Source organism: Pipra filicauda, unplaced genomic scaffold (assembly GCF_003945595.2).
Source record: "Pipra filicauda isolate LSUMZ 115617 unplaced genomic scaffold, ASM394559v2 scaffold70_size2993248_pilon, whole genome shotgun sequence".
In the NCBI taxonomy this organism is placed as follows: Eukaryota; Metazoa; Chordata; class Aves; order Passeriformes; family Pipridae; genus Pipra; species Pipra filicauda.
In genome coordinates, this window is record NW_024104876.1 from 240,715 (window position 1) to 265,279 (window position 24,565).

Here is a 24,565-nt window from a genome sequence, read left to right on the forward strand (position 1 = left end):
CTCAGCCCGGTGCTTTGTATCTCTGCTGCAGAGCACCCCCCACTCCAGGGGATCCCCTCCTGCGAGAAAAGCCCCTGAGATTCACCCCCAATATCCACACCGGGGCTCAAATCCCTTCCCAAAGCCAGAGGCCACACCCTGTGGGTTTAACAGGGGGTCTCTGGTGTTGGCACCCCCAATAAGAGGGGTCCTGCTCTGCTGAGGGGTCTCCCAGCTCACAGGCCACATGGAACCCTCTCTGTCACCGAGAGCCACCACGTCTGCTCAGCTCCAACCACCAGCCTTGTGCACAAGAGGGAAGCAGCATATGGGGACAAGCCTTGGCCAGGCTGGAGGTCTGGTGAGCAGCTCCTTGGAGCTGCTCTGCCACTGGCCTGAAAGAACAACTCCATCAGCTACTGCAAACAGACCTTCTGCTTCCTCGCTTCCAAATGCATCACAGGCTCAAATACAGACACTCCAGGCTTCTTCCTGCTTTAATTATTTAAAAATCCTAACTCTGGTTGTTTATTTTCAGGGGCTATTACTGCATTCAACTATTTTGAGACAAAAAAAAAAATAAAAATAAAAAATTTGAAGCCTTTCCCTCATTCTGCCGGTGAAGTTTAATTCACTCTAATTATTTCATATTACTTAGACTATAATAGTTTCATAATTTCTAGTATATTAAGCACTTAATACGTTGTGTCATTTGAAGTCGCATATTAAATTCTGCAAAGTACATTTTAATGAGAGCTAAGTAGTGTGAAAATATTAATACAACACCATAGTTCATTTTTGTCCCCGTGTTTGCAGGCACTGCTGCCACACACAGGGTGTGCCCGGGCAGGTGGGCACAGCAGGGCTGGGCAGGGACACAGGGACCCAGGCCAGGCCCCTCTGGGGTCCCTGCACAGGGTCAGCTCGAGCCCACGAGGTGCCAGCGGTGACCCAGCCAGGAGGGCACAGAGGAACATGCAAAGAAAGAGGCTCAGGTGCCCCCCTACAAGCTCCAACTGTTTCATTCCCTCAAGCGACCACCTCTTGGTTTGCAGAGCTTGATTCTGCTCCCTGATTTACACATCCCCTCCTTTTCCCAGCAGATGACCCCCCTTCCCAAGCTCTTACCTGCGTGAGAGATGCCACCAGCTCCACTGCTCCCCCTCAGGGTCACCTGTCAGACACCTCCTTCAGCTCACACAGCGCAGGATGTCTGCGGTCAACGGGGAAAATCCCAGAGCGGGTCGGAAGGGACCTTTAAGGCCCCCTTGTTCCACCCCTGCCATGGGCAGGGACACCTTCCACTAGCCCAGGTTGCTCCAAGCTCTGTCCAGCCTGGCCTTGGACACTTCCAGGGATGGGGCAAAGAAGCCATGGGAACTTTGTCTGAAGCTCAGAAAAACAAAGAGAATCCCCAAAAATCATCTGTGCTCCCACCCCAAGGGTTTTTAACCTTCCTCCCAGCCAGCCGTGTCCGCATGCCCGGGCCGGGCTTCCTCCCCCTCAGGTGATAGGTGGGAGTCGCTGCTCCTGCTCCGGCACAGCTGATCCCGGGGTCGGGAATGGCGGGGAGAGAAGGGGGGCTGCACCTCCGGCTGCGCCCACGCGGTGGCGGCGCAGGCCGCGGAACCGCCTAATGAGCCCCGCAAACTAATTAACGGCACAGCCGCGCTCGGCGCTCTCGGGGCCGGTTCGCGCTCCGACCCCGCCGGGGCGGGCAACGCGCAGCCCCCCGGGTGATCCCCCCCTTCCACCCTCTTCCCTCGCACTGGTCCCGGTCTCCGGGATGCTGCTGATCCTCGGGATGAGCCCTGTCCCCGCATCCTTTTCCCCGGTCCCGGCCTCCGCAGTGGGATCACGGTGCATCCCTCCCGCAGCTCCCGGGGAGAGTCCCCGCCCGGTCCCTTCCACCCCGGAGCTCCCCAGGACCCCGGTGCAGCCTCCCCCCTCCCTGTCCCTGTCCCGTTCCCGATCCCGCTGCGGTGCGAGGTTAATTCTGGGCTGAAAGCAGGTATTTCGGGGGTAATAGGTGTGCGCGCACCTCGCGCCCGCTCTCAGAGCTCATTAATGGGATACCTTCATGTGTGAAACGAGCATATAAATGGGCATTAATGAGCTCCCGGCTGCGGCGAGGAGGAGGAGGGATCGGGGAAGCTTCGCAGCCCCCCAGGTTCGGACCCCCGGGGCGGCCGTCGGGGCCGTGCGAGCCCACCCCCCCCGGGGGAGAGACACCCCCGCCCCCCGGGCCGGCCCCACGCACCAGGCGGCTTCTTAAAGTCTGTTTTTATTAAAGAACCAAAATCACGTACAGAGGGGGTCTGTCCCCAGAGCGGGCGAGCGATGTTCTGCCTCCGGAGTCGCGGGTCCGCCCGTTAAAGTGCCGTTACATCCAGAATTTACATGGAGGGGGGATAAAGGAGGGGGCCCGGGGCGGGGAGGGGGGGGGATAAAATATACATCGTAAATAAATAAAAATCCGACAAATACTGTACCAAGAGAATCACAGTACATTTATATCCATTGCACATAGCCACTTTTGTTTCCAGTCTGGACGAGGGTGGAAGAAGCGGACACACAGGGAGGGAGGGGGAGGCGGAGCGGGGAGGGGGAGGCCCGGGAAGGGCCCGGCTCCCCCCCGGCCGGCCCGGGGCCGCCCCCCGCCGTATTGCCAGTCCGAGGAAAGCCGGGCTCCGAGTCCTCTATGTACAAGTGTCTCCTCGTGGAAATGGCTTGTGTGGGCTGTGCCCGCATGGCTTCGGGGGGAGGGGGCGCCGGGGGGGCTCACTGGGGCAGCAGCGGCGGCTTGAAGGAGCAGTTCCCCGTGCAGTGCCGCGGGGTCAGCATTTTGCAGGAGAAGTGATGCAGCGCGTCGTGAGCCTCTGCAAAGGGATGGAACCGTCACCCTCCGGAGCCCCCAGGCCCCCCCTCAGCCGTCTGTGCCCCCCCCTTCCCGTCCTACCGCGGTACCTTTCAACTTCTGCTGGATGGCGTAGCGCGCTTTCCTCTCCTGGTCCAGCTCGTTGCACAGCGTGTCTGGGATGGGGGGAGCATCACACCGCGCCCGGGGCCAGTCTGAGCGCGGCCGCCCCGTCGGGGATGCGCTGGGCCCGAGGGCACCGCAGCGCGAAGGAGGGGAAAGAGGGAGGGCACGGGGGGGGCACGCGATGGGTGCAAAGTCGGGCACGGCTTCGCGGCTTCCCACGTAATTTTGCGCCTCGGTTTTTAATTTAGCCCGTGCGGAAATTACTGCGAGAGGGAAGGTTCATTCGCTGCCGTGCAATGATGCCTCGCAGCCGTTTGCGGGGCGGCTGGAAATGCCGGGACGAATTGGAGGGCACGAAAGGATAGAGATTAAAAAAAAAAAAAAAAAAAAAAAAAAAAAAAAAAGACAAAAAAAGAAAGAAAAAAAATAAAGGAAAAAAGTAATGAAAAAATAGGAGGAAAGGGGGGAAAAAAAAGAAAAAAAGGAAAAAAAAATGAAAGAAATAAAGGAGATAAAAGGAGATAAAAAATAAAAGTTCTGATGGGTGGATGGGCTGGACCAGGCCTTACCTCGGACGATCTGCAGCTGCTGCACCATCTCTTCCCGGTACGCCAGTTCCCGCTTCATCTGGTCCTGGAAGTTATCTGCGGGACGGGGGGTCAGCACCGCTCCCGGTGCGGGGCCCGCTCCCCGGCCGGGGCGGGGGATGAGCGGGGGACGGGTCAGCGGTACCTTTCAGGCTCTGGAAGTCCCTCTCCAGCTTTTTCCTCAGCTCCATTTGCTCCAGGACCAGTTTTTGTAACTCATCTGTTTTAAAAATACACGGCGGGGTTGAAGGGAGCCCGCACTTTTCCATCTGGAGGCGGCTCAGCGCGGCGCTAATCGCATTACGTTACATTAATCACAGGAGTTAATCACTCCTGCACAAAACACAAATACCTCGAGCCGCGGGGAGAGGCCGGGGGGTGCCGCCAGCCCCCCCCCCCCCAAGCCCGTCCCGTCGGGGCGCCGACCCCCGCACTCCTCGCCCCGCACCCCCGCCTCACCTCGGGCCAAGTTTTCGATGTCCTTCTCCACCAGCTGCGTCCCGGTGACATCCATGGCAAGGCCTTCCTCGCCTGCGGGGGGGGCAAAGCGCCGTCAGCCCCGCCGGGGGGGCTCAGCGGACCCCGCATCACCCGCGGAGGGGCCGCGCATCGCCCCGCGGGGGAGCGCGGAGCGGGGCTTACCTCTGTCGGTATTTACAGGGCTGGGATGAGAGACATTCCTTTGGTCCTGATAGGATTTTCTGGTCTCTAAATCCTCTGCCGCGGAGTGATTGTCTTCTTTATCTTGCTCTTAAAGTTAATAAACCGATTTTCAACCATAAGCAATGAAAGTATGGTCCTGATATATCCTTAATTACATAATTACGGACAAAGCCCTCGTTAAAACCTTCTTAGCGGACATCCTAATCGCTTTGCTGTTGGAAAGTAGCTTGTGGGCAGGAGCTTGGCCCTCCCAGCCCATCCCCGCCGCACCGGCCGCGGCCACGGCGGCATCGCCGGGCCCGGGGGGGCTCCGGCCCCGACCCCCGCCCGGGAACCGTTTGTTTCGCTTTTCTCCCGAAATCCCCCCAAACGAAAGCGGCGGCCCGGGTGCCCCCCCGGGGCTGAGCCGCCGGCGGGGGCCTCCCCCGGGGCCGCGCCCTCGGAGCGCCCCGTCCGCCCGCCCCCGGCCCGCGTTACCCTTGGCCTCGGGGGTGCAGAGGAAGGCGGCGGGGGCTCCCAGGGACGCGGCGGGTTTCAGCGGCTGCAGGGGCTCCCCCCTCTCCGGTGCGAACACCTACAAAAGAGCGAGTCAGGGTCCCCGGGCCGGCCCCGCGGGGACCCCCGAGGGCAGGTCCCTCCCGGCCCCGCACCTCGTAGGCGCCGCTGCTGCTGCTGCTCCGCTCGGGGCTGCCGTCGGGGGCCGGGCCGCCCTCCGTGGGCACCTCGCCCGTCTTCTCCTCGGGCCCGTCGGCCCCGGCGGGCGGCGGCTCCTCGGGCCCCGCCAGCAGCCGCGGCGGCTCCCGGCCCTCGGAGGGGACGGCGGCGGCGGGGACGGCGGCGGATTCCTCCTCCTCGTCCTCCGGGAAGCGGTTGGACTCTACGTCCACCTCGGGCTCCTCGGCCGTGTCCCCCCCGGGGGACAGCGAGCGGTAGCTGGAGCTGCCCTCGCTGAGGAAGTCCGGGGAGAGGTAGCCGGGGCCGCGGGGCCCCGCGCCGCCGAACGCCTCGCGGGTGCCGTAGAGCTTGGCGATGCTCTCGGCGTCCTTCACCACCGGGCGGAAGGCGGAGAGGTAACTGCCCTTCCTGGGCAGCGGCAGCGGGGCGAGCAGCGCCTCGTCCCCGGAGCGCTCCTCCTCGCCCGCCGCCCGCGACAGGGCGCTGGGGCAGCGCTCGCCCTCCGCCCCCGCGCCCTCCTGGGGGGTCGCGCTGCTCCTGCCGCTGCCCGAGGGCTCGGAGCCCTCCAGCTCCCCGTGCCGCCCCGCCAGCCCCGCCGGCTCGGCCGCCGCCGCCGCCGCCGCTGCCGCCGCCGCCACCACCACGGCGGTGGCGGCCGCCTTGGCCGGGCTCTGCGCGGGGTAGGGCGGCACGGGCAGGCTGCCGGCGGCCGGCCAGAACACGGGGAACGAGGGGTACACGCCGCTGTCCTTGGCGGCGCCGGGCTGGTGCGGCGGCTGTGCCGGCTGGTGCGGGTGCGGGTGCGGGGGTCCCCAGAACATGCCGGGGGGCAGCGCGCCGCCCTTGCCCGCCTCGCCGCCCCCCGCGCCGCCCAGCGCCTCCTCCTGCTTCTTGGGGCACAGTCCGAACGCGGCGGCGGGGAAGCCGTAGGGGTGGGGGAAGAGCGGCGGCGGCAGCTTCTGCAGCATCCCGAAGCCCTTGCTGGGCACCGGGATCACCGGGTAGCTGCGCACCGCGCCCGCCCCGCCGTGCGCCCCCGCGGCCCCGCCGTGCGCCCCCGCGAGCCCCAGCGCCCCGCGCTCGCCCGCCGCCTCCTGCCCGCTGCACCGCAGGCTCTTGTGCGCCGGGGCCAGTTCGGGGCCCGCGGGCGGCGGCGGGTGCAGGGCCGCCTTGGCGGCGGGGGAGCCGGCCCCGGGCCCGCCGGCGGCCGCCCCTTGCAGGGAGAAGGTCCGCTTGCGGGTGCCGCCGTTGAACATGGCCTTGACATCCTCCCAGGCGTGCGACAGCTCCTCCGTGGCCGTCTTGTCGCTAAGCTTGAGGTGGCGGCGCCAGGAGTTGAAGTTGGCGGCGTCGGGCTGGGTGTACTTGGAGTCCGGGGTGCGGTGGGAGTGGAAGATGAACTTGTTGGGGGAGAAGTACATGCTGCAGTAGCTGCACTTGATGCACTTGGCGCGGGAGCTGTTGTAGCGGGCCGGGATGAAGCTGCCCCGGGAGCCCCAGGCGCACTCGTGCACCACGTCGAAGGCGAAGTTCTCGGGCAGCTTGGGCGGCTTGTGCTCGCCCAGGAAGGACTTGCAGAGCCGCTCCGCCTCCCGCTTGGTGATCATGCCGCAGCGGCGGGAGGAGATGGGCATGGCCCCGGCCCGCCGCAGGATCTCCAGCTGCACCGGCGTGCACTGCACGCAGGTGATGCCCAGGGCCACCCGCCGGTTGTGGATCTCATTGTAGCTGTAGTTCTTGAGCAGCGTGTTGGAGATCTGCGCCAGGCAGAGCCGCTCCTGCCCGTCGATGACCAGGGACACGATGGGCACGCCGTACAGGGAGGTCTCACCCACTTGGTTGGGCTTGAGGGTATTGGAGCCTTGGTACGGCTGCAGCTCTTGCTTTGAATTTGGGGAGGAGCTTGCATCTCTCCCATTTCCCATCTGACTGGCGATCGCCTCCATTCCCCCCCAAAACGCCCCTGCAAAACAAAATCGGGGAAAGGCGCAGGTTAGAGGCGCGGGTTAGAGGCGCTCCCGCGGCCCCGCTCCGCGGCCCGGCCGATCTTCGCTCGGCGCTACCGGCCCGGAGCCCCCCGGGCGCTGCCGCAGGACCCTCCCCGGCCGAGGGGTCTGGCGGGGCCGGAGCGCATCCCCCGCACCGCGGCCGCCGGTACCGAGCGCCGCCGTACCCGCCGCCGGGCGCGGCCCCGGGAGCCCGGGGCAAGGGCGTCCTGGTGGGTCACCGTCCCCGCTTCCTTCCTCCCCGAGTCCCCGGCAGGTGCCTTGCCTTGCCTTCCCTTCCCTTTGTGCCGGCTCGCCGGGCCGTGCCGGGCCGCGGGTTGCGGCGAGCCCCGGGCGGGCTCCAACGAAAGGCTCCGGAGGATGCGGCCGGCGCGTCCCGCGGCGGCGGGGCCGGAGGGGCCGAGCCCCGGGCCGGACCGGGCGGGCCCAAACTTGGCGCTCGGTGCCCGCGGGCGGCGGGCGCGGTGCCCCGGAGCCCCTTTGTCGTGTCCCCGGCAGGCGATTAGGCGCGGGCGGATTAGGGGCCGGGGCGGGCAGCACCCGCCGCACGTAGCAGAAGGGCAGCAACGAGCCGGGCAAATTGGCTTAGCGGGGAGAGCTCCCGGCGGTTAAGCCACTTCCGTGGTAATTACACAAAATAACGGGGAGCGACTCCCGAAAACGCGCCCCGCTTTCCGCCCCCCCATCGCTCCGCTCCCCTCCCCTGCGCCCGCCGCCCGCCCGCACTCACCGCGCCGCGGAGCTGCTGGACGTGCCGGCTCTGCTCGGGACTAGGGGCCGCAGCCCGGCGCCGGGGCCGCCATCGGCCGGGGGGGCCCCGTCCGCGCCGAGCCCGTTCCCGGGGGCAGCGGAGCCTCCGGGGCGCGGGGCGGGCGGGCAGCGGGCGCGCCCTTCACCGACGCCGCGGGGCCGCCGCCCGCCCCGCCGCCGCGTCCGCCCGGCACAGATGCAACAAGAGCGAGTGACCAGCCGCGCCACCGAGGGAGGATCCGGATCCGTACTTGGAGACGCTGCACATTGATCCGGTGACAGCTAAAATAACGGGAAGACACACCCACTTAGCACCAGCATATTTACATTAACGGCCTCCGGGACCCCGCCGCCGTCAATCACCGATGCGCTCCAGTCAATCACGGCGCGGCTTTAAGGCACGGCGTGAACGGGGAGGGAGCGGGGGGGGGCCGTGGGGGGCCGCCACCGAGCGGGGACCCGCCACCGAGCGGGGACCCGCCCGGGCTGCCCGAGGTAAGATCGGGGACCAGCCCCGCGCCGCACCTGCGTGGGGCTCCGCGCCGCTCCGCGCCCCCGGGCCCCCCCGCACCCCCCTCCCGCCGTGCGGACACCCCGGGGGGAGCGGTGCTCGTTGAAAGTTTGCGGGGGGAGCGGGCGGTAACGAAAAGAGGAGCCTGGAGGGAGTGGCGGAGGGACCCCATCGAAATCGGGGACGCGCCGCTGCCGCGCATCCCTCTCCCGGCCGGGATGCGCGCTCCGCTGCGGGGCGCGGGTGCGGGAGCGGTACCGGCGACGAGGGGGGGACATCGGGCGGCAACGAAATCGCCGAGAGGAGAGGGCGGAAGGGGGCGAGCTCGTGTTTTTCGTTCCCCACGGGGGCTCACGCCACGCCGGCAGGACCGGCGGACCCGGAGCGGCGGGGGGACACGGTGTCCGCCGGTCCTGCCGGCGTGGCGGAGGCCTCCAGCCGCATCCCTGCCCGGGTCGGGTTCCCGCATGCGGCACTCGTCACGGCCACGTTAATTAAACTGTAATTAATCATCGCGTCCGGCCGCGATCGGCGCAATTACACTGATCAAACAGAAGTTAATAACGGCGCGGATAGCCCCCAGCCATCACTTTGGCGTGTGCCCCCCCGCCAGCCCTTCCCCGCCATCACCGGCGGCACCGGGAGCACGCGGCGGAGCCGGCGCGGAGCGAAACGCGGGTGCGGAGCCCCCCGATCTCCTCCGCGGCGGCACCGACCCCCGGGCCGCGCTCCCACGCGGGACAGCGGCCGCCGCTCCCCCCGGGCCGCCCCGTCGTGGGGGACGCGGAGCGGGCTCTGCCGCGGGGCCGTGCGGCGCGGCCTTCCCGCAATGATCGCAACCCGAGCCGGTAATTATTCCTCACCTTTTAATTATTTATACCCACCCCCCGCCCGTTCTCCGGCCATACGGAGGCAGGAGCGCGGTGAGACGCTCCCGCTCCGGGTCGAGCCCCGCTGCCCCCTCACCGCCGGGGCTCGGGGGATCCCACGGCGTTCGACACCCGCAGAGGCTGCGGAACGGGCTGCGGGGCACCGGGAGGGCTGCGGGGCACCGGGAGCGGGCACGGACCGAGCCGGTACCCGCCGCTCCCGGGGCCGCTCCCGCGGCGGCACGCCGGGGTCTGGGGGGCTCCGGGGGATGCGGCTCTGCCCCGCCGTGCCCTCCCCGGGCCGTGCGGCTGCCCCGGTGCCCGCAGAGCTCCGCCGGTGCCCGGGGCGGCAGAACCGGCCCCCGGCTCGCCCCAACGGTGCCGCGGAGCCCCGAGGCGGGGAGCGGCCCCCGGCCCGACCCCGGCCCCGCCGGCCCGGCCGCGCTCCCCGCCGGCGCCCCGCTCCTCGCAGCCGCCGTATCTTTTAACAGTTGAATTGACTGCAGTTTTTGTCAGTTAATTAGGTTTAATTTACATAATTAGTACAGTATAAAGAGTATTGGGGATAATCAGGAGGTACGTCTCGCTTACTGTGTAAACACGGATTCGGAATTAAAAATCAGATGTAATTAAGGCGTGTGCGCGCGGCTTTTAATTGTAATGAATTTCTAATTAACGCTCAACGATCGCCGCGCGCGAGAGCCGGGACGTTTGCGGGCGCCGCCGCCCCCCCAAACCGGGGACCCCCCCGGGGACCCTCCCGGGGCCGGGGGGCGCGGAGGGGCCGCGGCCGGCGGGGCAGGCGCTGCGCCCCGACAGGACCCCCCCGTCCTTCCTTGCTCCCCGGGCCGGTGCCGCTGGCAGACGAAGCCGGTGGATAATTTAGGTTAAAACTTAGGGAGCCGTGTCACGGGTGTATAAATAAATAATCACGCGTGGCGGGCGCGGAAGGCCCCGCGCTCCTGGAGGGCTGAGCCGAGATTGCCACATAAATCACGGCGGTCTAATTCAGTGGAAGTTTAATAAACGCCTCCTATTGGAAATGAATGTTCCCCATTTAACAGTTGTATCAGCACCATATAAAACCATGACCCCAATAAATTTAATTTTAGAGGCCGATCAATCCGGGCTTCTCTCCATCGATCCGCGGCGGCTCTGAGCCTCCGCAGCCTCTTCCGCGGCCCTTCCCGCCGAGGCGGGGGAAGGAGCGTTTCGATTAGACTCTTTATTAGGAAAAGATTGCTCCGAGAGGCCTGAAAATTAAACGGTGACATTTTAATTACTGGACATTGACAAAGGGAGCGGGCGGCGGCTCTGCGGGCCGGGCACACTCCGCCTGACCCGGCGTGCGGAGCCCCCGCGGGGCGGGCGGGGACGGGCAAGGGGGGAGGAGGATCGGGACCCTCCGGAGCTCCTGCCGTGCGACCCCCGGGGAGCCTGCGGGGTCCTCTGAGTGCCCCCGGGGCCCCTTCCCGGTGCCCAGGATGTGCATACCTGGCCCCTCAATGCACCCCCTCTGTGCTTACCATCTCTCCCACCGGGCACCCCCCAGTCTGTGCACCCCAGCTCTCCCCCAGCTATGCACCCCAGCTCTCCAAACACGTTTTCCCCCTCTGTGCACCCCACAACACCCACCGTGCCCCCCCCCCAGACTCTCCACAACGCGCACCCCTTGATGTGCCTCAGCTCCCCCGCTCTCCAACCCCCCCCAGCCGCTCTCACCTTGTCCCCTGTCCCTGACCCCCCATGGCAGCGCTGCCCCTCACTTTCCTGACCACGCACACCCTCCCTTCGCACCCCCGCGGCTCTAAATCTCCCGAATTCCCCCGGGCGGGAGCGGCCGCGGGGCTGCGGAGGAGCGAACGCGGCGGGCGGGATCGATAGACACGACTTTATTGATCAGGTGAAACCAAGCGCTCCGCGGGGCTGGAGCGGGAGGAGCCCGGGGCAGCAATTCCCTGTGCCCTGTGCCGTGCCAGGCCTCCGGGATGGACCCGCACTCACCTGCGCCGGGGCCTGGCAGCTCTGCCTCGGCTGCAGGGAAGTTTTCCTCCTCCCGCCTGTAAAAGCCCCAGACATCCATTTGCCATTAAACATCTCCCGGGCTCCCGGCTCGGATAAACCTTGAACTTCCACCGCAGGACCGGGCGGCGGGAGCAGCCGCCGGGGGGGACCGGGAGGCGGCCGCCGCTGCCGGAGCCAGTAAGGCTCAATCCATAAATCCTTCCTTAGTGCACACGTGTGGTTTATGGACATACCCTCTCCTGAAGGTAACACAGCCCCGGGTCAGCGCAGCTCCTCGGCAGCCGCAGCTCTCCCGCTGCAGCTTCCCGACGGGAAAGGCACGGGATCACAGAATCCTGGAATTGTTTGCGTTGGAAGGGACCTTAAAGCTCATCTCGTTCCAACCCCACCTCCGTGGGCAGGGACACCTTCCTCTAAAGCAGGTTGCACGACCGTCTTTATTCAGTGTGGCCAAATAATACACTTAGCGAGATTTGTAATTTATTTTTCCCCATTAGGCTTTCCCGGTCCAGGCAGTGCAGTGCTGGTGAGCTGGGGGAGCAGGATGAGGCAGCAAGTTCAGCCCTCCCATCCCTCCAGACTTCTGCCCCACGGTGCCTGTGAGCCCCCCCAGCCTGGGAGGATCCCCCAGGGAATGCTGAAGATGAGTTATCCTAAATAACTGCTGTGTCTCGGGACCTCTCCATTGTTCAGTGAGCTCCAGCTCCCCCTCCCTCCCTGGAGCCCCTCTGCCCCCCAGGCCTGGCTGCCACTGCAGGGACATTGTGCCCACCCAGCTGCAGCATTTGGGGTTTGGGGTGGTTCCTACCTGGTTCTGCACATGGCAGGGATGGGGCTGTGTGGGGCAGGAGTCACCCAAAAATACCCTCACACGGCTGCAGAGTCCCCTGAGCACCCTTGGGAGAGGCTGAGAGGCCACAGTTGGTTCTCCTGCAGCTCCCAAAGAACTGGGGGCACCTGGGATGTGTTTGACCCGTTCCCTGAGTGGCCCAGCCCACGGCAGCTGGGCAGGGACGGGGCTCCTGCCGGTGTTGTTGGGTCTCTTACATGTTTATCTCTGCCAGTTCCACATCCTAAAGGGAGCAGGAGGAAAGGTCCCTGCACTAAGGTGTCCCCAAGGGGCTGAGCAGCCTGGGAGCCCCTGGAGCAGCACAGGGGCTTCACACCCTGGTGAAGGATTTGCTGCTCCTGTTCACTGCCCAGAGAGGCTGAGGGGGGTTCTGTGTGCCCTGCACCCCCTGGGAGGAGTCACCAACAGCTTCCCTCTCTGTGCTGGAAAGTGCCCCCAGAGCAGAGCCATGACCTGTACAGACTCCTGACCTTCCTCCTCTCTCCTCTCCCTCACCAGCCAAGGCTGCAGCTCCCTGGGGGGTTTCTGGGTGCAGGTCCCAAGGGGCTGTATGTGATGCCCCCCGGGTGGTCTTGCCCGGAGGCAGCACTGGGCAGAGGGAGCACAGTCAGAGCCACAAACCAGTGAAGGGTGTTCCTGGTCTGGTGGCATCGCCCCTCCCCACCCACAGTCAAAATCCCTCTGACACCAGACAGGGGCTTCTCCCATGGATTTTTCTCCCTGCAGGACTTTTTGTTTTCCAGCAAACCCTCAAATTCCCAGGTTTTGCTTCAGACATTGCCCACACACTGCCTGCATCAGAAACAGGGGGGTCCTGTGCTCCGTCCCTCCTCCAGTGATAAACCTTCCCTGCAGGAAAACACCTGCATGACTCCCAGATTCAATCCTCCTGCTTGCTCTCGGGTATCCAAAGGATCAAATGAAGCTCCCAAGAGCTGTTCCTAGTGATTGCTCTGTTATTAACACTATCACATGGCCATCCCTGCTCCAGAGGCATTAAGCCAAGGGAGAGGGACAGGTCGAGGACCCTTTGCAGTCCCCTCTTCCCCCAGAGCTTTTCAGGCTGTTATTTGGAAAACCAAGACTGCCCCTTTGCCTTTGGAATGCCGGCAGCAGGATCTGTTTGGCCATGGAATACAAGGAGTAAAGTGGCTTTTAATTCAGTGCTGGGTTTAAGGGCAAACTACCACAGGCTCATCTCCCAGGGTGAGCTTTGCCTGGCAAGGAGCACAGACAGGGGAAGGTGGAAAATACTGCAAGTTTTGGCACAGATGGGACATCCTGAGTTTTTCCCAGTGAGTCTCCATGTACACACTCCCATAGGAGTCGATTCCTAACCATGACTGAGGTTATAAGAGAGGTGAGACTGGTGTGGGGCTGCTGGTAGAGCCCCTCAATGAGCTAGTGGGATGAGGAGTGGGACTGGGAGGGATTGGGAGTCACTCAGTGCATCTGTAGGATCCACTGTCAAATTAGTATGTTCATTATGCACCACCCCTGCCATCTTCTGAGCAGAACTCAGTTTAGAGTATAACACTGCACTTCCTGCAAGCTTTTCAGCCAAGAAAGGCCCCAATTCAGACTCCAAAAAGTTGCAGCAGGAAGGAGAGAGGGAGAAGATCCCAGGTAGCCCCAGCTCTGGCACAGCTCCTGCCTGTGTGGGGAGCAGCGTTGCTGAGCCCTTCACAGCACTCACTGCTTCCAGCCCTGCCTGGCAGCTGGGAAAATCTCCTTAGTGGTTCATTTCCATCCCTGGAGAGGGTTTTGGGGGCAGGAGGACGTTACACATAAGGCAGAGCCTGGGCCATGTTTCACGTGTCTTGGCCATCTCAAAGCTATACGTGCACCAAGGCAGGATTTCCTCAGCCCCAATGCATCCCAAGGGATCCTTTCAGTTTTGGGGGGACCCTGCACCGTGTGGAGGGGCCCCATGCCAGGCTCACCCAGCTCCCACCTGGCACAGACCCGGGTTGGGATGTGTTTGCTGCAGGGAGAGGAGCTGTGGGTGGGGGCACCCAGTGGAGTTAAATCCTGGCCCAATTTATTGCCTCCCCCCCTTCCCCTCACCTTTGCCCCTTGGTGTTGATGGGTGGGGGCTGGGTTTTCCCCAGTCTGCCTGTTCCACTCTCATCCAGCCCTAATCCCCCCCAGAAGCAGTGCTGGGAGTGGGGCAGAAGTGATGCCACTGAGCAGCCCCCCAGCTGCTCATCCCCTTCCAGTCTGCACCAAATCCAAGGACTTGGGAGAGGAAAGATGCTGGAGGCCCCAAACCTCCCCCTGACTGCTGGATTGATTACCCTGATGAACCAGCAAGGTTCATACATGTGAATCTTCCCCATCTCCATCAGCTGGAATCCCACAGGGATCCTCAGGGTGACACTGTCCCCTCCCTGCCAGGGAAAGGGAGAGGAAAAGCCTTGGGTTTGCTGACTTTTAAACTAAACTCAAGAGAGACTTTTTATCCAGGGAGAGCTAATGCAAACTGTTAGGGATAAATAAATGGGAGAGCTGCCCATCCTCTGGTTGGCTCACAGGGAGGAGATTTGTCTCACTTTAGAAAAAGGACCTGGAGGGATGGGGGCTGTGGACTCATTCACTGCACTGTTATCTGCCAGCAAGGTTGTGACATCAGAGCAATTAAGACAAACTTTAGTCTATAAGTTCATGCCTGCAACCTCTGCACTTCAAAAGAAGACAAATGATCCCTCCAAGGAAGGAAACAAAGTCTTTTCCAGGCTGCTTCCAGAGTAACATTTAGGATTTGCAGTGGTTCAGGAGGAATGTGTCACTGAATTGTGGGGGGGGTTTAACCTGCTGGTATAAAATAAACTACCTGAGCCTCTTCTTTTTTTTAGCAAAAGTTTATTTCTAATGCAAAGACAAGCAAACAAAGCCCCGACCTCCTCCCACCCACCCAAGTCACTCACCCCAAACCTGCCTCTCACATCTTGTCTGTGTTTTATTTTTCCTTTTAATAACCATCTTGAACAAGGACTGATTCAATCTGTGTCGGTCTGTTGTGGAAACGTCCACAGAAATTGCAGGAGCCAGAAACACAGAGCAGGGACATTGCAATCATTCCCCTCTCCTGTAACAGCAAACCTGGGAGCCTGTGCCTGACCCAGCTGCACCCCTCAGGCAGCCACTCCGAGGGAGAAAATCAGGGATCAAGGTGGAGCTGAGGAAGGCAAGAGGCTTCCAAGCAAGCCACGAGCTGCTGGGGCAATCAGGAAAACCTGCAGCCTGTTCCCCAGCCATGAGGTTGGCACCCTCTGTGCCATCTCTCTGCCCTCACAATCCCATGGGATGCTGCCAAGCCTGAGCTGTGGCCCTTGGCTCCCTGGGGCAGAACTGACCCCCCCAGTGCTGCTGCTCTCTGCAAACTCCTGGGGCTGGAGCTGCTCTCCCTGTGCAGCCAAGGGGCCACAGCCCACCCTGGCTGTGCCAGGCTCTCCCACAGCACCTGCTCCCTGGGGAGGAGAATCATGGAATCATGCAGTGGTTGGGCAGGAAGAGATCTTAAAGCTCATCTTATTCCCCCCCAGGGATACCTTCTACTATCCCAGGTTGCTCCAAGCCCCGTCCAACCTGGCCTTGGACACTTCCAGGGATCCAGGGGCAGCCACAGCTTCTCTGGGCAACCTGTGCCAGGGCCTCCCCACCCTCACAGCCAGGAATTCCTTCCCAATATCCCATCTCTCCCTGCCCTCTGGCAGTGGGAAGCCATTCCCTGTTGTCCTGTCCCTCCATCCCTTGTCCCCAGTCCCTCTCCAGCTCTCCTGGAGCCCCTTTAGGCCCTGCAAGGGGCTCTCAGGTCTCCCTGGAGCCTCCTCTTCTCCAGGTGAACCCCCCCAGCTCTCCCAGCCTGGCTCCAGAGCTGAGCACTGTCCTTTCCCCTCACCTTTTCCACCTCAGCAAAACCTTTCTGACTGAGGGACCAGCCTGCAGAGCCTGACCATGGATGCTCCTCAGTTTTGTGTTCTCTTCCCTGCTTGGCTCTCCCAGAAAGCCCGACCTGCAGCAGCCAGTGCCAGGAGCAGGGAGAGGCATTCCCGGTCATTTATTAGTGCTGATCCACCTGAATGCCCTCTGGAAGGGCAACCCTCACCTGGGCAAGCACAGATACTTCTCTTTTTCTGTTTGTTTGCTTTTGTTTTACATTTCAACCCAGTCTTTTGTGGCTTTCTGCACTCAGACAGCCACCAACTCCTCAGGATTCCTCTAAACACTCGGCGTGTCATCTGTACAAGAGCAACAGTTAAAAAATACTCTGGAGTCAGGAAAGATCCAGTACATTCAATAACCAAAAAATAGAGATATAAAATACTTGCTTCAAGGCTGTGGACAGTATAACTGAAGATAATCTGTAAAATTGCTCGGCAGCAAAAGAAAGGTGGGAAGAAAATTCCTTTAGTGTGGCGGTGAGGGAAAGGCAGCAACAAACCCCCTAGAAAATATTATTAGGGAAATACGATCCAGAGAAAGAGCGAGTCCGAAGCGTGGGGATGGTGCTCCTGGTCCAGGATGAGCTCTGGTTTCCTGGGATGCTCCCAGCTCACTGTGGGCCCTGGGTGGCCCGTCGTTCCTCCAGCATCCTGCACACCCACATGGACACGACCTCGGCGTTGCCATCGTTGTACTGCACGATGAAGGGGTGGCCCTGCAAAGTGGGACAGGCAGAGTCAGCCACGAGAAACACGACCCTTTGGAAAAAAAAAACCCACATTGGAACATCCTGTGGTTACAGCCATAAAAACGTGATAAACCAGTGATTCAAAGCAGTGAACTTCCCCTCGGATCCGTGTTATCCACGTGCAGGTTCCTGTGGAGGAGGGAGGGCTGGGGGAGCCCAGACTCCTTGGAAATACAGGTTGTTTATTTTTCTGTTCCATTAGCTCATTGTGTTTAGAGCCTTTAGCTCCTTTCTGGGATGGCCTTCCAGGCTGTGCAACTGCTAAAGGATGTTTTGGGAAAATGATATCCTGGGAAAAAAGAAAACATTAATCTGCTCTTCTACTCGTAAAGGTCTGTGATCCCTAAAAGTTTCTCTCTGTAACAGCCCCCTGTGCACCTTTCCTGTGTATTGACCTTTCAGGGCCTAAAGGGGCTCCAGGAGAGCTGGAGAGGGACTGGGGACAAGGGATGGAGGGACAGGACAACAGGGAATGGCTTCCCAGTGCCAGAGGGCAGGGATAGATGGGAGACTGGGAAGGAATTCTTGGTTGTGAGGGTGAGGAGGCTCTGGCCCAGGTTGCCCAGAGAAGCTGTGGCTGCCCCTGGATCCCTGGAAGTGTCCAAGGCCAGGTTGGATGGGGCTTGGAGCAACCTGGGATAGTGGAAGGTGTCCCTGCCCATGGCAGGGGGTTGGAACTGGATGGGCTTTAAGCTCCCTTTCTTACATGCACATCCCACAGAAAACAACCACAGAGATTCCCAAATCCAGAGATACAGGATCACCCAGCTCCTGCAAACTGGGGGCCACAGCACAGCTCTTGTGTGATCACACATTTCCAGAGCAAAGCCAGTGCAGAGAACCTGCTTTCCCAGATTTGCCAGTGCATCCCACCAAGCCCTTCGTTTTCTCTCCATGCCTTTGGAATTGTGGGCAGCTGCTGCTTCCTGCCATTGCAATCGACCTTCCCGAGTTTTGCTCTTTGCAACTGCCACAGTAAGAGATGTTTTCCCTCGATATTCGATTTTTTTGGAAGCAAATTTCTTCCTTTCAGCCCCTCTTAACTATGAACAGCAACTTGGAATCGGTCAGAGCATCCGGGATTTCCCATCCGGGCAGATCCGCGTGTGCTCACTCCCGGTCACTGCCTGGGAGATGCTCCACCAGGGAGGAAGGACAAATCCAGGGGTTCCAGATCCCGTCTGGGAGCACAAGGATGGCAGCAGAGAGCTCAGTGCTCCCAGGAGAAGATGGATGATCCCAAAATGATGCATTTAAGTACACAGATGCTCCAGGCACCGAGCATATGGCCAATGTCTTTTTCCACCCAACACCTGGCCACTAAAAATCCTCAGCTTTGGACTTGCATGTCTAACATCAGGAACAGCACTAAGGAAAGACAGAATCCTCTTTTCTTTTTGCTCCTACTCCAAATATCCCAAGTATGTTTGGGTTTCGCTGTTTTACAGGAATTCAGTGTGAAATATTGCTAATTTTACTTGGTTCTTACCTAATAATTCAGGAGAGGGTACAATAGGGGACCCAGAGACAGGAATCTTGGTGTTTATTCCCAAGCTGTCACATATTTTCCAGTGTGACCTTCACAAAAGCTGCTTAATTTCCAGCAGCCTCACGGTTAAAAAGGGAATAAATGGTGCTGCAAAAAAATCAGTACGAGTGTGTTTTTGCCCAGCACTCGGGGTATTTTTGGGTGAAAAAGGTGCAGGACTAAAGTAAATGCTTATTATAAGCAAGACAGCCTAGAAGAAGCTGTTTTGCCTCTTAAACAAAACAGCCAAGGACACTGGAGAGAACCAGGAAAAAACAATCAGGAGGCACAGACAAGGAAGAGCAGATGCATTGGGGCAATTAAAGGCAGCTATTAAAGGCAGTCCCTTCTCCCATGAATCTGCTTTACGATGGAGAGACCCCCCGCAGCCAAAGCCATCTCACACCCAGGATATCCCTGCCTTTAAGCTCCTCACAACGTGCCCAGGGAAACTGCAGCTCTGCCAGGCTGGAAACATCAGCTGGCCACGCTGGTCACCCTGTTTGCTTTGTTTTGTGAGGATATTCCAGTGAAACCCGGGGTTTTACACACTGTTCTCCTCAGGAAGAAGTTTAACTTGAAACCATTCTTGGGATTTCCCTTGGTTTTGGACTGTGCTGCTCTCCAGGGAGGCTTTTTCTCAGCCTGAAGGGATGGTTTTACTAGGAGATGGTTTTTCAGAACCTGGTGGTTGTTTTTTTTGTCCTGTTTGAGGGTTTTTTTTTGGAGATTTTGTTTGTTTTTAAATAGGGAACGGGAGAACAGAGATTTCTACCAAAGCTACAAATTCAGTGTCAGGAGGACCCATCTTTGCAGCTCTTGGGTGGACAACCAGCAGCATGTCCGGGTCAGGCACCAAAAACAAGGAGCTCCCAAGTGGTTCATGGATGGCCTGTGCCAAAATCTACTTCCAAACCCACTTTGCTGCTTCTAAAACCTGCAACTGCAATAAAATAGATATCAAAGAGAAACCTGGAACTGTGGGTAACGCAGGAGTCCATCAACCCTGGCCTTGGCCTGTTCACAGCAACATTGGGAGTGAAAACGTAGCACAAACTACATAAGAGGGACTTGCAGTTGGCTCAGCACCCAAAAATGTCTCAGGGAAGTTATTCAGGATTTCCTCCAAGCACACCCCCCTCCCCCCAGAAACCTTAAACTGGAGATATCTTTGGAAGGGAGAGAGGAGAGAAGGTGCAGGAAGATTAGACAGGGAATGATGGAAGATTAAGGGAAAAAACCAGACAAAAATCAAAACCACTAAAGGAGGAATGCAGCCAGAGCTGCCACAGAAAAATGACAAATGTGCTGCCAAACATGATGCAAAAATTTCTCATTTTTGAGCTAAAGTTTAGGGGTTGTTTTGTTTTGCTTTGTAAATGAAAGAGATAATTGTTAATTACTCTTCTGGCAATTTTGAACTCACTTATTTAGCTCATTTGAAATTTTGGCTCATTTAATTTCTTCCTGATTTTATTTCTCGGTGGCCTTTCCAGCGTGTGTTCACACCTTGCTGGTTTGTAATGCCATCTTTAAGAGATATGGAGGAGCACTTCCATCCATCCACCACTGATCCCACATCCACTAAAAATCCAAGTTACTGCTCAGTGATTCTGTGAGCAGGCCACAAACCCCCAGCAATTCAGTGTTGGGTGACCCAGAACATCAGGACCGGGAGACACAAATTATATTAGATCGCAATTTTCAACCGTTGTAATTTTTCTCAGGAGTTTTCATTCTGAAAATGCTACTAAAAGAGGCAACAAAAGGAAATGTATTCCAGCTGCCACGAGACTGAAAAGCTCAGTCTCCACAAACAGGTCTCAGTCTGGACCTATTTGAAGTGGTTTCCCTTACTGGGCAGGTACTGGTTTGCCTCACCCTGGGCTTTGGGATGCACTGAGATTCCTGCAAGCACATCAGCTTGGAGCTGGAAAGGTCAGGCAGGACAGGGCCAGGGATAGCCCTGGAGTGAGTGTCAGCCAGCCTAATTTTGTGTGTCAACCCCGAAAATTAGATAAACAATGACAAACCAGGCTTTTTAAATGAACTTGTCTCATCTGGTTCTCTTGATAAAGGGTACGTGGCTCAAGCTGCAGTGTCCTCCCAGACAGGTTAACTCTTTAAAGGGGAGCTCCTCTCCCAGGGTGATGTAAATGATTTAAATATCTGACATGAAATTAAAAGGGCAGTGCCCCCCTGAACACACAGCCCTGGGAATTCAAACTCATTGCTCACCAACCATCAATCATTTAGCCCAGTCAATTAAATTGCCATTATTCAAGGGTAAAAGTTCCATAATTTTACCTACCCTTAAAATTCAGCAATTTGCTCTCATGGCCTTCTCCTCTGCCCTGAGAAATCTTTGTTTCTGTTAAAAACCCACCCAGGGTTTACAGCAACAGGCTTTCCATGGCAGCCTTGGCAGGACTGCAGATCCATGGGCATTTCCCAGCACCGAGGGCCCAGGATGGATGAATTGTCCAGATGGATGAATTGTCCCAGGGAGATGAAATTCCCCCTGGGACACAGTCCTAATACAAGGTCCAAACCTGAGCTACCTGAATCCTTTCAGCTCTTCAGTCTAATGCACATGTAACAGCTTAAACTGCCTCTCATACACAAATCCAGGGAAGAATCCAGGAGAATCTCTCCCACAAACAGGTTGCTCTGCCACTGGCCATAAAATGTGTGTGCTTGGAAAGCACCAAGGATGTTTAGACCAACACTGAGGCTCCTGAACGTTGCCAAAGGACAGGTAGAGCATAAATAACATCCCTTAAGCAAGACTCTTGGGATTTCAGAGCACTTTCCAGGCACAAAAGAAGTGAGGTTTTGTTGGGAAGGCTGGTTTAAAGGTCCACAAAATAGGCAGATACCAACCTGGAATGGTGACAAAGTGTATGAAATGCCAGGCAGCCACCAATTTCCTTGTAAATCTGCAAAAATGACAGGGTGATGCTCCCTAGGGCCCAGAATGTGAGAGGGATGAGGAATGGACAGGAACCTGAATCCCAAATGGTGGTCAGGGATACTGCTCTTTTTTTCTGACAGTGCATCCAGACCTAACCCACACCACCATCTCCTTGTATTTTTTTCCCTGGGGCAGTGAGAGGTTGACTGGGGAGAGCAGAAAATTAGAAATAACAAGAGAATACCTCATCCTTATGCAAGGAACGTTGGGAAAGAAGCAGCATTGCATTGGTTGCACCGGTGCCACCCTTCTAACATTTTCTTTTAGAGGAACCCCTCCAGCCTGAGCAGCTCCATTTATCACAAAGCAGCACAGACAAATCATGCATTCCCTTTAAAAATTTGAATCCAGCCTGACAAAAACCCCAACAGGAAGATCCCAACTGTTGCAGCCCCAGCCTATCAAGACAACGGCAGTGCCCTCAGACAGCATTTCAAATACAGTTTATTAGCCTGTGATATGAAAAGGGTATTTTTATTGCATGATATAATGCAATGGGACCTTGGGCGCTCTGCAGAAGGACCTTGCACTCAGAAGTGTAATGAACCCATAGTCCAAAAAACATTATACTGTACATTAACCTATCATTAATGGCACATTAGGGCTGGGGGCATTGCACGCTCGCTGGTCAGGGCTCCATCAGGACAGTGTGGAGGAAACCACAGTCTTCACAGGCTTAAAACAAATAGAGAAAATAAATATTACTGCTGGCTACAGGCTGCTCTAAGGGAAGCTCACTGGCTGCTTAACATGCAATTCTGATGCCATTTTTTAAAGGGGGGAGGCTGAGGAAAATGCAGCAGTTTATTTGGTGATATTAGAAATGGAACGCGGCTGCTTCGCTGCACTGAGTGCACTGTGCTGCAGCAACACTGAGCTTTTCCTGCATAAACATGGAACCTATTCGGAAAACAATGAAAACTGGAAACCTGCTCCCATTCCCTAATCCCCAGTGACACTGGTAAGGCCTCCCTGGCAGTAGGAAGAACATCCTCTGACCCAGCCCTGCACAGCCCCGTGGGACCCGCGGGACCCGTGTTTGCCTCTGCACCCACTCCCCCCTCAGAACTCCAGCCCTGTCAGCACTAACTAAGCAGGAAACATGACCAAACCATGACATTCCTCACGCTCCTGGATCAGGTGGGATGTTCCCTGCCTGCCCCCACTGCAGGTGTTCTGTTCAAAGGAAAGCCACAGCGTAAATGTGACATCAGGAAGGCCTGGCTGGCAGCTCACCTCGAGCTGGCAGAAGGAGCACAAGCCCTACAATCCCAAAAAATTCCACCTTGGTTGTCCAACAGCACATCCCAGTGACCATCCCAATTAGTTCTCCCACTGCTCCCGAGGTGTCCATGCTGTTTATTGCTCTTGTAATTACTGAGGGCATGTACTTGGGGTGAAATTCTTGTCCATTCACATGTTTAACGGGAAAGAGAAGTCAAACCTCCAACAGGACAAACACCAACCTCAGCTCTGGAGCTGAAACAGCTTCCCAGGATACTTGGGAAGTGCCGAGTAACCAAACAACCCTGAACTGACCCCACGTCCCTCTCCAGTGACCTCAGCACGTGTAGGATTTCATCACTCTACCCCAGCCTCCAGAAGAGGAGGAGGATTTCACATCTAGAGCTCCTGCCTCCAAGGACAAGCCACACTAAATGCTGTTCTAATTATCTGAGCTCGCTCTCCACGCGGCCGACTTCGGCTCCCACAGCCAGGAATAGCAGCGAGGAATCCTCAGGCCAATACTCCCAAAACATTGTTAATTCACAGGCACAGAAGGCGTCAGAGCATCCTCAGGGGATGCTCCAGGCAGCTCCTAAGCCTTGAGTGGGGCAAAAAATCTGAAGGGTGAACACCCATTAATCCACGGAGACACACAGCACACCCGGGGGTGAAAGGACCCTGCAAGACACTCTTTAAGTGTGATCTGGCTGCTCCAGCTCCTGTTTTTCCTTTGCACTTTTAGGATGGCTTTTTTTTACCCTGTAAAGAAAAGTGTGAGCACCTGAAGTGCTTGAAACAGCAGGGCCTGGGAGGCTCAGTGTGTCTAGAAAGCGTGTCCCCTGTGTCCCAAAGCTGCAGCAAGGTCAGCTGAAGCCTCCTTGTCTCTTCCTTGTGGCACCTGCAGCGATGGCATTGCAGGTTTAACCCTAAAATAGCTGCTCTTCTAGGTACTTGCAGAGCTGTGTTTGATCTGGGACTGAGTGTTTACTGGCCCAGTTCTGTCTCCTGGTTCCTGTCCTCAGAACAGCGACTATTGAGGGCAAGGACTGCCTCTCACTGTGCGTGGGGAGGACTCAGCATCCCCAGGGCCTGTTCTCAGCCTGCTGCTGGAGTGAAACCCCCCACAGCAGGGGCCAAAAGCACGGAATCACAGAATCATGGAACGGCCTGGGTTGGAAGGGACCTTAAAGTTCATCTCATTCTACCCCCTGCCACGGGCAGGGACACTTTCCACTAGCCCAGGTTGCTCCAAGTTCATCCAACCTGGCCTTGGACACTTCCAGGGATGGGGCAGCCACAGCTTCTCTGGGCAACCTGTGCCAGGGCCTCACCACCCTCACAGGGAAGAATTCCTTCCTAATATCTGATCTAAACCTACCCTCTGACAGTTTGAAGCCATTCCCCCTCATCCTGTCACTCCAGGTCCTTGTAAATAGTGTCTCTCCATCTTTCTTGTAGGCTCCCTGCAGGCACTGGAAGGCCACTATCAGGTCACCCTGAAGCTTTTCCAGTGGTGCTTTGACAGGTCTGTGGGAGCTGCAAAGCTCTGGGTGGCACAGGAGGGCTGAGGGCACAGGGACACCCAGGGTCAGAAGAAAAAGCACTCAGAATTTAAAGTTTTCACAGAATTTCCCCCCCTCACAAGGACATCACCTGCAGCTCCTGCCAGCTTGGGGAGCAGAGAGGACTGGCGTGTCCAGAGAATGGTGAAGGTGGCAAAGAGGGCCAGAAAGTTGCATCATAGAACCTTGGAATGGTCTGAGCTGGAAGGACCTTTAAAGCTCATCCAGTTCCAGGGGGAGGGACACCTTCCACTAGACCGAGCCCTCTCCAACCTGGCCACGTCCAGCTGGTGTTTTCTGGAGACGACGCAGGAACAAGAACACATCCACGAGGAAAATTAAGTATCACCAGTCTCCTTGGAGTTCCTGCTCCCTCCTCACTCCTCACAGCCAAGAGCAGAGCCCAGCCTGCTGAACACCTCCACGCGGAACGTCGGGACGTGGGGAGTTTTGTTTGTTGGCCTCCCTAACACACACTGTAATTAAACTGTTGATTACTAAACAGTTTAAATATATGACAGACAATGCAGTTAAAGCCTACAGTTAGGTCAATATGTGATTTAGATTTGCCATTTAAAAACTCTCATTTAAATTTTGCATACATTAATCACTACCATACTTCAATGTTCTGATATCCACCTGACTACACTATTAAAATAAAACTTGCTGCCCCAGGGAAATCC

At 58.1% G+C, this 24,565-nt stretch overlaps 2 protein-coding genes across 3 annotated transcripts in view; both read right to left on the reverse strand.

The window, feature by feature from the left end:
- Positions 1-2,463: 2,463 nt before the first annotated feature.
- SKOR1 (SKI family transcriptional corepressor 1) lies at positions 2,464-7,861 on the reverse strand. The gene is made up of 9 exons (XM_039389156.1): positions 7,624-7,861; positions 4,863-6,850; positions 4,690-4,786; positions 4,192-4,299; positions 4,009-4,080; positions 3,695-3,769; positions 3,532-3,606; positions 2,947-3,012; positions 2,464-2,858 (listed from the first exon to the last, which is right to left on the reverse strand). The coding sequence occupies exons 2-9, from the start codon at positions 6,831-6,833 to the stop codon at positions 2,761-2,763; spliced, it is 2,562 nt and encodes an 853-aa protein (XP_039245090.1). The 5' UTR covers positions 6,834-6,850; positions 7,624-7,861; the 3' UTR covers positions 2,464-2,760.
- An 8,178-nt stretch (positions 7,862-16,039) lies between these two features.
- MAP2K5 (mitogen-activated protein kinase kinase 5) overlaps positions 16,040-24,565 on the reverse strand; it is a 128,319-nt gene continuing 119,793 nt past the window's right edge. For both annotated transcript variants that reach the window (XM_027714772.2, XM_027714774.2), the window contains one exon: positions 16,040-16,558. In XM_027714772.2, coding sequence (XP_027570573.1) covers positions 16,454-16,558 — 105 coding nt within the window. In that variant the 3' untranslated portion in view covers positions 16,040-16,453. The remainder of the gene's footprint in view (positions 16,559-24,565) is intronic.

What these genes read in the sequence shown, in the direction of transcription:
- SKOR1 (XM_039389156.1), bottom strand. Translation starts at nt 6,833, where the DNA reads ATGGAGGCGATCGCCAGTCAGATGGGAAATGGGAGAGATGCAAGCTCC. An exon ending in CTGCACCCCCGAGGCCAAGG is followed by an intron (nt 4,300 to 4,689) that starts GTAACGCGGGCC and finishes ATTAACTTTAAG; the next exon opens with AGCAAGATAAAGAAGACAAT. An exon ending in GGACTTCCAGAGCCTGAAAG is followed by an intron (nt 3,607 to 3,694) that starts GTACCGCTGACC and finishes CCCGTCCCGCAG; the next exon opens with ATAACTTCCAGGACCAGATG.